This window comes from Maylandia zebra, linkage group LG18 (genome assembly GCF_041146795.1).
Source record: "Maylandia zebra isolate NMK-2024a linkage group LG18, Mzebra_GT3a, whole genome shotgun sequence".
Taxonomy (NCBI): domain Eukaryota; kingdom Metazoa; phylum Chordata; class Actinopteri; order Cichliformes; family Cichlidae; genus Maylandia; species Maylandia zebra.
The window spans coordinates 16,942,266-16,953,857 of NC_135184.1; the positions used below are offsets into that span (position 1 = coordinate 16,942,266).

Genomic DNA, 11,592 nt, shown 5'->3' on the forward strand with positions numbered 1-11,592 from the left:
TTCCTGTATTATCACTGCACATACGTACATCTTATTTACTGCGGCAAATACATAAAAACGTTCCATTAGGACAGGGGTGTTCACGAATTTGATATCATTTACCGTGTCACAGAATTATTTAACATTAATCTGTAATATAATAAACATGGATGAAAAATAGTTTTTTTAGTGTAGAAAAACACAAAAAAAGAGTGAAATGACACTTTTCCTACAGAAAGATTTCAGACCTGTTGCCACAGATTAAAAGGACTTCCACAAAGGCCCTGTACAAACATCTGGAGGGTTTACAGAGAACGGTCAAAGACAAAATACCCAGTGAGCTGCAGTTCTCTGGTTAAACATGCCTGTTTGATGCTAGAGGTTGGAGAAGAAGACCACACTGCTTCAAGATAAGACCCAGAAATAACCACATTACAGCAAAGTATGCTGAAGAGCATCTTGAGCCTTAAAGCCGATGGGCTACAGCAGCAGAAGATCGCACCAGATTCTGTTCACCTAGGAGCAGGAAGCTGAGGCTATGATTCACACTGCAGCCTTCTTGAGTATTGATGCTGACCGTGTTCATGCCTTTATGACCACAGTGGACCCATCGTCTGATGGCTGCAGGATAACGTACCATGTCAGAAAACTCAAATCATCTCAAACTGGTTTCTTGATATGACAATGAGTTCACTCTACTCGCATGGCCTCCACAATCACAGATCTCAAGGCAACAAAGCACCTTTGGGATGATGTGGAACAGGAGATTAACATCATGTATGTGTATGTGCAGCTGACAGATGTGCAGCATCTGTACGATGCCGTCATGCCATTCTGATGGATGTTTCCAGCACCTTGTCGAATCTGCGCCATGAAGAATTAAGTTAATTCTGAAGGCAAACAGAGGTCCAACCTCTTACTAGCAGGCTGTGCCTAATAACGTGACATTTGTAGATCTCACAAGAACAGAAGAAACAGCATTTATTTTAATTCCATTTTGCTTATTCAGATAATGTGAGCTTTTACAGTATTATGTACTGAAAACAGATCATTCTTTTGCTGTCACATCTCAAAGAAACAAATTAGATCAGCTGCTAAATGTACAATTACTCAATGCTCCTCTGGTAAAAATAATACAAGTAATACAATGTTATACAAAAATAAAAGCACTCAACAACCCTGTAAATGCATCACAAATCCTTCTCTTTACAGCCACTGCTGCTTCTTTTTTTATTTTAAAAACACTTTTAATATTCTTTTGGCACCAACAGATGTCATATTAACAGACAGAATAGGGTATTGCACAAGGCTTCAACCTTTCTTATCACTTCACAGTTGGCAGACACCGGAGTTTGACATTTCCACAAATTCAGCTCCAATCAAATTTACCTCCCTTCTCTTCCCACCTAAAATAAATATTAGGCTGTCTGTGTTGCTTGCTCCACACACACACGCACGCACGCACACACACACACTAACACCCACGCACGCACACAGGAAAATAAATAGCAAGGAGATCTGGCTCGATGCAGATGTATGTCATGGTCAGGTCATGTCCATATAAACTGTCAAAGCTTCGCGTCAGCAGTTCATCGTCTGAGCAGCGAAGGGTGCAGCTCTGCGTCATGCTACAGCGCTTCAAACGGCCCCGTCTTCAGCAGCCAGCCAGCTGTCAGAGGACTCTCAGTGCACTTGACAGGCTTCGTGTAAGTATTTTGTCAACATGTAAGTGGCAGAATTAGTCTTCTCACTCTGTGTGTATGTATGTGTGCGTGCGAGTGAGTGAGAAGTGAAAACAGGACAGTGATGAAGGGCAGTCAGCTGCTGCTTAAACCAGACTCTCCCCGATCCTCTCGCCTTCCTTTCTCCTTTGTGTGAGATGAAAAAAAGATCACTGTCAGCAGGGGGAGAAGGTCCAGGAGAGTAAAACAAATATTGATTCCCAGGTATCTGTTATAGTACCTGCTGGATAAAGCTCTGTGTGTCAGGTCTGGCTGTAGCGCAGATCTCGCAGCCGGGACGAGATGGCTTGTTGATGAAAGTGCACGAGGGACACGCCCACTCTGTCTGCTGAGTTCACAAACATGTGGAGTTCATTTAGAGCTCTATCAAAAGTAATAATACTGCTTATCTATAATGTCTGTGCTGTCAAGGTGTTCATTATTCGTAATTAACAAATACACCATTACTTTTCTTGCTGGGAACTATGGTTTGAAAAATTAGGTAGATTTTGCATTAACTCTTGTCTGTGGGGATTAAGAGCCCAGAGCCCACCAACACTGACCTATGACTGCATTACAAACAGGTTTACTTTAAGGTTTAATTCACTCCAAGCATAATCTATCCTTTAACTCTTCCCTCCTGGGATGCCTACTAGGGGTAACCCTTGTTTCTCTTTTCTGAACAGAGCAGTTTCTTTCATATTGTAGGCTGGCTTCCAGGACAAAATGACTGGGTCAGTTTATACAGCGTACTAGAGCCAAAACATGTCCTTGTTATTAGGGTGCAGGGGAGTTAATCAAGTTTGGCATTCCTGTGTCCCTGCAATGTTAGAAGCATCATATACTAAACACATACCTGTGTTTTACTCGCTTTGCTGGTATGATCATTCAGCTGCAGCTTCTCAATGTCGAGAACATCTTTGATGTCACCTGGTCTGTCGCTCCCTCCACCTGTACCTGCGGACAACACAATGTTAAACTGGCTGCATCTACATCCAGCTTGAAAGACTTTCACACGCCTACAAAAATCCCAAAATAAAGAATTGTAATTTTTGAATAATATCTTAAGGTTATTTAGCAGCCCCACTCACAAATTCCTGACAGAACATGTATAATTCCTACATTAGGAATTGTTTTCCTGCAGTGTTAATTCAGGTTTGATGACTCTCAAACCGTAGGGATTGTCCGGATTCTTGTATTTTCTCCACATAGCTTCCCCCAAAAGACAGCGAGTAATTAGAATAATTAATCTAATAGCACTTTATGCTCATCAGTATCAGCGGTCATCATGCTTTTCAGGAATTTAGCCGTTACGCAGTCTGGCTTGGATTTCAGCTTAGTACCATCATATCTATTTCCCCTTTCCTCCTGTCATGCTCCTCTATCTGCTCCTCCCAGGGCACCATCGGTTTTACAAATGGGACTCTGTATCTTGGTGCTCGGAAGCACTCGATTTGGTCGATGCCATGTGTGTGGACAGGTGTTCATCCTTCTTGAAACGAAGGTCTATGTTGGTGTTTCGGACACCAACGAAAGACGATAAGACAGGCTGGCAGTTAAAAACGTGGACAGTTAAAGACTGGGTGCAAATCTTCTGCAGTCAGGAACTAATCTGGAAATCACGAGACTTTAATGTGTACACAGGTGACTTTCTACTAGACTTTATGCTTCGTTGACCACGAGTTTGAGACGCAGTAAATCTAAAAGATGATCGAGTCAGCAAACATTGCTCCGGTGTTCGGTCACAGAGTGCTGGCTGCTCGGCGGCAACGCTTCCTCCATGAAGGGTTTCTTTACCTAATGAAATGAAACTAATTATGCAATAACTTCCAACATCCCCCTGATTCAGCAGCAGGAAAGGTTCAGTTTATATCAGTATTATCTCAGCACATCAGTGACAAAAAGCTCTAAAGTACTGAGGATGGTTAAGGTGGCTGCGACTGACTCTGCTAACAAGTGTTGTTGTTAATTAGCAGGACCGCAGCAGTGCACTGCAGATGCAACCGAAACATCATCATCGCAATGTACCTTGAACTCACCCTGGTTGTTGTGGGGAAGCCTTGAAGGGAGGGTGTTGTAACCCCTCCAGTCCTGGGAGGTGGGCCCGTTGCCTGGGGGGAGAGGTGTGGTGAGTAGGGCACTCTCCAGGTCCTGCTGGAACAGCTGGCGGGTAATCCGGGCTTGCCGGGCAGAGATCAAGTATAGGTACGCTGTATCGCCATCCTTCTGCACCCCGTAGGAAGCTAATGACCTCGGCTCGGTGCACAAACACTGACCGATCACCCAGCGCTGGACGCGAGGATGGAAACCGTACTCGAGAAATACCTGAAGAAGAAGAAGAAGAAAGGAGGAGGAAGTCAGTGAGTGCAAATTTAAGATCAGCTACATTTCCAGCTGTTGTAACCAGCAGGTTTCTGACCTGTTGCTTGAGTGCAGCCACAGTCATGTAGGGAAACACTTTCACTGTGACGCAACAGGACGAGGAGACATCCTCCACCACCACAGATAAACTGCAACACAGACATGGCACACGGGTAAACCCTGGAAGACACAGCGGTCATAATAATGACCTTGAATAGCCCTGCGCAGCCAAACGTTTCTCCACCTCCTCACCTGATTTCCCCATCTGCGTAGTTTTTTTCCGACAGCTGTATCGTCAGCGCCGCTTTCTGTCGAGCCAGCGCGGACGCGTGCTGTGAAGCAGCTTGCGTGTCGCCGGCTTCGATTGCCCTGGTGAGCTCCAAACACAGCTCCTCTGAAAAGCACAGCACAGCAATTAAACGTGACATTATTAAACTACACTGTGAGTAAAGAGAGAGAGAGAGAGAAAAAAAAAAACCATGGCGACAAACATGGATGCTCACCGCTCAGCGGGAGCGAGGCTGAGCTCCACTGCTCCTTCGCCACTGCCGTGTTGTTCTGTTTGCTGTCTGATTCGTATGTATCCACATTTGCAACTGTCAGAGGAGAGATGGAGAAGTTTGTCACTGAAGTGCTTTACAACGCCTTGAAGTCAACACATACCAAGTTCAGCCGATATCAGTGTTTACACTTGCTGCACCGGGTTGATAAAGGTCCTACGTCTGCGCACGTTTATCACTAAGCAACAAAGCAAAAGCATACAAAGACTAACGCCCTATAACAGTTGACCCAAACCAAACGATACTTTATCTCCTCCAACTAACATGTGTAACGCTGCTTTGATTTGATTCCAGCTTTTACCATTAACCTCAGATAGAAAACATCTAAAGTGCTTTTTCTTTGACTTCTCACAGCGTGAGTTACGTTTCGCAGACACAAATTTTTTTTAGGTGCAATACGTTTACAGTATAACAAGGGTCAGTAATTTGCCCTTATTTACTCAGTTTGTTTATAAAGAGTCTTTTTAACGGTTTAACAAATGGTTTTATTCATCCCCTTTAACCTGAGGTAAACCCTATTTTCACGTTTTTATGAAAAGAAAAATGTAATAAACAAAAGTATGAGGGGAGAGAGAGACAGGCAAAACGGGTAGAGAAAAAAAATAGATTGTTCATCAGCATGCCGCCACCAGAGGGCGCCTCAGGTTTTATTTCTTTGATGGATTATCAACATTAAATCAATTCTTTACAAACAAGAGCTCTCAGCGGGCTACACTGACACTTTAATGTTTTATGATGTTTTTATTACAACATGCTGACGTCAGCATTGTAAATATGGGTAGCAAGTGTAGTTTATTAATCTTTTTGAGTCATTGTGAAGTTATATAATCTTATATTGAAAAAATGTTTTAAAGAAGAAAAAAAAAGCTTATGTCCCCCAATGACCAATATATTGCTTTACAGTTTTTTTCTTAATTGGTGTGACCCTAACCTTTGACCTATGACCTTGAAGCATTAAATACTCGAATAGTGTATTTTATCATCTTCACCCACATGATTGGAACCCAACTGACTGAAATCTTTGGCTTCTGTAAGCTGAAAAAACATTTATTCATGCTATGTGTGACTTTTGCAAAGCTTTACGGCGTCATTGTGACGTCGCAGGGTCTCCATGCCCTTTCATATGACATATTACTCCATATGTGTTCTTGGATTTATTTTCACGGTCATTTGAAGGTCAAGGTCAAATGCTTAACCAACCTAGGTACTCATGTCCCCCAAGGCCTACTATGTTGTTGCAAAATTTGAAGATGATCCATGAAAAATTGTGGTTAATTTAAAGTTTGTACTGATTTCCACATTTGGTATGACCTTTAACTTGACCTGATTCTGGCATCTACCATCACAGGAAATTTGAAAACGATATCTTGAAAACTCAGGATGCTAGACTGTTAGGAAACAGACCGATTACATACTCTCTCCCTTTGGGTGGAGGCTTGAAAGCATTTTGTTTGTTGAACTGTTACAGCAAAAACTGAGTGCAACACAGATTAAGACAAAAAGTTTTGCGTCATTGTAAAAAAGAACCAGTAAGAAACGGTTTTGCTGTGTATGCACAAAGTAAGGACGCTGATGCTTTGTGCTTTCAAGAGATTTGCAGTTCATCAAAGCTGATTCAAAATGGACCGTTGCCAGTCAAAACGCAGAAGAGGATCCTTTACTCAGCAGATATTTGGGTGAAAGTTGAACTGAGTTTTCAAATTGAAGCAACACAGCGGAAAAAAATGCGTCACAGGGAACAGAATTGTGAAATACACTTTACGTCCTCTCAAACCACTCGTTAACAAATATCTAATTAGTTACAGCAAACATGGCAGAAACTGTGCAACTAAAATCGACTAAAATAGGTTGCTGTTTGCTGGATTTGCTTTAGTAGAATTGTGCAGCAGCTGTGGTTTAAAATCCACAGCTCCATGTTTTTAGGCATGGTCAAGACGACCTGCTGAAGTTGAAGGAGTCAAGTGACTGTATGCTCACTGGCTGCTTTGTTAGCTACACCTTTTTCAACTGCTTGTTAACACGAATCACAGGACAGGACCTCGGCACATTTTGGTATGTAGACATGGTAGAGATGCCCTGCTGAACAGAGTATCACAACAGGGGAGAAGGGTGATCTTAGTGACCTGGACCTTAAAATCTCAGAACAACAACCAACAAAAGGCCTGGTTTCAGTTACTGAGTCTTTAGTCCTAATGTTTACTAAAATGGATTTTTGGAAAGGATGTACAATGTTGTGTAATGAGTGTTACATTTATATTTGACTGATATAAACCATTTTTCATTTTATCGGAAATAAAGAAACAAAATTGTCAAACTGACCTCTGTGTGCCTCTCTTAGTGAAGACATCATCACGGTGGCCCACTCCTCGGCCTCTCGGTCGCAGCGGAAGTTGAAGCGGATGCAGTCGTGAGGCGGAGCAACAAGACGCATCTCATGGCAGCGAGAGGACTTGACCTCATACTGCACAGAGCGCAGGTCAAACTCTGCGATAAACTGCAGGTAAAAACACAAAGTGATGTAAGAAAATTTCTTCCCCATACGTTAGCTGAAGTGTGACAAATGAATCCTAGAGCCAAAAACTCAGTTCCAACACCAACAAGTCAAATCACTTTCGTTTGCATCCACATGACTAATTGTTTAATATGTCAAAAAACACCTCAAACCTGAAAAGCTAACGAATGTTTAGCATATTAAAAAGGAAGACCCTCCTTTGCACTGAACAAGAGCTGAGGGAGGAAAAAAAACAAACAGTAGATGCAACAAATCCAAACTGCAGTTCTCTTTGGAGGACTATCACAGTTTAATAGAAAGGAAACAATCCCCTGATACATGGCAAAATGAAGCATGTGAAATCCTCACTTTGACAGAGAAAGACGTGTCATCAGTGAGTGAATTTGGCAGCAGAGATTTCTTTTACACACAATCCGTCTTGGAACATTCACTGTGGCAGTGGGATCTTCAGGGCACAGACAAAAGCCGGGAAGATGGATTTGCCTTCTGCCGGAAGGAATGCATGCACATTGTCTGATACGATAACGCGGGGTGGCTGTCAAGTCTTTGAGCTGAGACAGACGAGCTAAAAGAAGTTGAATCAAGACGTGTTTCGGTAGTCGAGGGGGAAATCTGTCAGAGTGGAGATGCAAAAGCAAATTCAGAGCCTGTCAGAGTTCAGGAAGATGACACACAGTGAATGTGACAAACAAAGGGCAGATCTGGGAGTTAAGTTATGATCTGGCCAGTCAGACACTGTGCAAAGTGAGGTGAGCTTAAGCATGTGTGCCTTTTTTGTTTATTTTATTGCCAGTATTGAGAAGATTCAACTTGTGTTTGTATTGAAATGTCTTTTGCATGCCACAATCTGCTAATTGGTCCTTTGATCGTCAAAAAGTAGTAAAAAAAAAAGCACAATTATGTGAAGCCAAACAGCTTTAAATGGCTTGCTTTGCCAGATTAATTGTGCAAAAATACACGTTTAGTCTCACAGACTGCTTAGAATTGGTCGGTTTTTAAGTATTTAGTATTTAAGATCAAAGCTTTATTTAAACTGAACAAGTTGCTGTTACTGAAAGAGAGACAATAAAACATAAAAACAAGCAGTAAATTTGAAAAATGACCGTATGTCATGCTCGAGTCTGAATGGTGGCCCTTTGCTGCATGGGCAAAAACTGTCCGAAAAATGTGTCTAAATATCATATCATAGATCTACAGTTTCATATTAGGCTCCATGATTTATTTCATGGTGTCACACGTTACATTTTGCGGCAATACTTTTTAATTATTTGGATGACGGTGTGCAGGCTTGCATAGGTAGCTCTGAACAGCAGCAGGACCATCCGAGACAAATCGAGGAGCTTGCTCCTAAACGAAGGGCTGACACACATAGACACACACACACACACACAAACACAGCAAATTATGCCAAACACAACAGGTTCAAACGCCACAAACCACACAAGAACCATGGGAAAGAGTATGGAGACACTTCACGAATGAGAAGCACTAAAGATGCGAGAACTAATCCGACATTAGAAGTTGAAAGTACTACGCTTACATTTGGTGTTTTATACAGCCTGTAAACATTCATTTCTTCTTTCTGCTGCTCCATTTAAGGGCCACCACAGCGCATCACCCGCCTCTATCTCACCCTATCCCTACCATCTTCTTCTGTCACATCCGTCATCCACCATACATCCATCAATCTCCTCTATGTTCTTCTTGAGCGTGGCCTCCTAGACTCCCCAATGCTCATCCCTGTCCAATATGTGTACATCCACATCACTGAAAGTGTCCACTGGCCTACAGGAGTAAATAGACTGCAGAGTCCTGGCCTGAAGAGGTAGTTGTGGGCTCTGCATTGTGCCATCCTCTTAGCCAGAGGTTGTTCGATTGTATAAACCACAGCAATCCTCCTGGCTCTTACTTTTTAATCGGGTCAACCAAAGAACCATCCAACAGTGGACACTCTTAGCTCGACAAAGCTAAAAGCTCAGTGAAAACAGGATAGCAACATCCTTCCATGTATTTCAAAAAACTGGTGGTTGCCTGGAGACTGTACTGTTTTTTGTTTTTCACATTTTGTGACGGATGGTAACTTGTTGTGATTAAATGGTTGCCCAGAGTTCACCTGATAGGATACAAATTTTGTGCAAACAGTCGCAGTCTGACTTGGACCGACTGCGATCCAGGCCTGACTTACGCCTGTCTCTAAAATGATTATTTTCTTTTCTTACCTTTATTCTTATTCATCATTTTAGCCAAACTCAAACACTTTCCTGGTCACTTCCAATGAAAATCAAATATATCTTCAACTCTGCCTGCTGTCTTTTTGTTAGAGCCACAGTCAACAATCTAAATGGAAACAGTGGTAAAGCGCTAAGGTAAATGAACCTCTGTGCTCAGTGTGGTTTTCCTGATAAGCCATGCTGTTATTTTTATCTGTCATTACCAACTCTCCAATCACAGGAGGGCTTGAGCACTAAGGTTAGTCACGCCATTAACTGGCTAACAGAATGACTAAAGCTTCTTCTTCTGCTTAAGCCACTGTTTGAATCATTTGGTGTAGAATACCAGTGAATAAATACAGACTTCCTACAACACACATAATGAGAAATGACTTGCCAGTACAAGGCTGAAATCTGCATGTTTGTTCAGATGACAAGAGGATCGTGGAAATTCCCACCTGCCATTTTGCCATTAAGATTTGGAGAGTTTACCACTATAAAGGACTTCCCCCGTGATGCTGTTATGTCGTGGAAGGGCCGAAAATGAAAACGAAACTAAAAGTTTTAGTAACTACACTACTTCTCCGTTAAAACAACAATGTGAGGCTTTTTAAGACCCCCCTTTTAAAAACATACTGTTTGGTAATAAGCACGACACCGGGGAGGGAGTCTGAAGGCTCTGCTATCAGGCGCTTGATTGTCACAGTGGATCCTGGTGTAAACTGGAGGAAAGAGTTTCTGTTGTTCTGAGATTTGTCGTGCCTCAAATTGAATCCACCAAGGTGCACATGTCGTGCTATGAGATCCGTAAAACTGCGCGTAAAGGCCTTTTGTTAGTTAAGAATATAAATGTCACTTAAAAAAGGCGTTTGTGCACACACACACACACACACACACACACACACACACACACACACACACACACACACACACACACACACGTTTAGGTTGATAACAAAAGCATTTGTTCTAAACATACAGATGTGTGTGTGTGTCTACGCTTACCACACTGCGGTTTCCGCTCGTATCGCGTAAAGCCAGTCGGAACTCTCCGGCCCGGCTCGGGTCCATGCTGAGCTGCAGGCGCAGAGCCTCGCTGCCCGCTCCGGGGAGGTACAGCGGTCGGATCCCGGAATGGCACACCGAAACACGGACGGACATTAAGACTGTACTGCAGCAGGCGGTAGGTGCAGGGCCGCCGCATGCAGCCTGTGGGGACGAGGCAGGAATCGGGGCTGGCGGAGCCCAGCCGCCCGAGCTGAGAGCCATGTCGCGGACACCACGGACGGGTGAGGCTCGGTACTGCTGCCCGTGTCTTCTGCGGGGTTTAACAGGTCCACCGGTGTTTAAAGAGAGCGCGTTTTATCACGGGGAGGCTCTGGCTGTCTCCGCGCCTCGCAAATTCTTCCATGTCTACCCGAAGCCGAGCGACAGAAAAACAAAACAGGAAGCTGAAGAGTACGACTGTAAATCTTCTCCGTAAAGAAACAGCGACTCCAATTTTAAAACAGCGCAATATAAGAAAGATTTAAAACACACACTCGGATTAAAAATAAAAAATATTAATCTCTAATCATCTCTAATAAAGAATTATATCTCTAATATTAATCATACTTGCCTTTGCTTCATGTTATTTATATGCACTGTTCAGAAAAAGAAAATGAAAGAAACAGTCATCCCAGTAGGCTATAAGTTATTTAAGCTTTATGGATGGTAAGACATGGATGTTAACACCCTTTACTAACCCCTTATTAATCCCAGAGTTGGGAAATTCACATTGTTGTAGCAGCATAACAAAGGGTTGAACCTAGTGCAAAACATATAACTTGTTCCAGTTTCTTTGGTTGGATCTATGAAAAATACCAAACATAACATGGTTTGATAGACAAAAAAAAAGAGAGAGTGAAATACTTTTGTACCAGTAAGGTGATTCCCAAAGAGCTGTTAGTCAAAAACCTGACATATCTCGAAACTGTGTGCCTAAAAACAATTTAGGAAACTGGACAAATGGAGGAAAAAAAGAGTGTCGGGCCTAAAAACTATCTAAAACAGTTGAACAGAATCTGAAAGTTATGCCCTTATAAAAATAGGAAACAATCCAGCAAAGACCTAATACAGGACCTGAGACATGCATCTGGGCCTTCAGCTAAATTCATGCTGTTCACTGAAACCTCATCGGATATGGTCTCAGTGGAGGAGTGGCTGTCAAGAAGCCATTGTTAATGAAGGGAAAGATGTTTTCTCCTCTT

General features: G+C 42.6%; 1 protein-coding gene across 4 annotated transcripts; it reads right to left on the reverse strand.

Annotated features, from left to right (window-relative positions):
• Positions 1-947: 947 nt before the first annotated feature.
• sharpin (SHANK-associated RH domain interacting protein) lies at positions 948-10,800 on the reverse strand. 4 transcript variants are annotated; one of them, XM_076876578.1, is made up of 9 exons: positions 10,349-10,800; positions 6,941-7,115; positions 4,565-4,657; positions 4,314-4,455; positions 4,120-4,210; positions 3,740-4,025; positions 2,557-2,651; positions 1,942-2,046; positions 948-1,847 (listed from the first exon to the last, which is right to left on the reverse strand). In XM_076876578.1, the coding sequence occupies exons 1-9, from the start codon at positions 10,610-10,612 to the stop codon at positions 1,797-1,799; spliced, it is 1,302 nt and encodes a 433-aa protein (XP_076732693.1). In that variant the 5' UTR covers positions 10,613-10,800; the 3' UTR covers positions 948-1,796. The 4 variants fall into 4 exon arrangements, with proteins under 4 accessions (XP_076732693.1, XP_004542823.1, XP_023010386.1 ...); XM_004542766.6 differs by having other exon boundaries at positions 1,942-2,049; XM_023154618.2 differs by having other exon boundaries at positions 2,557-2,657.
• Positions 10,801-11,592: the final 792 nt, after the last annotated feature.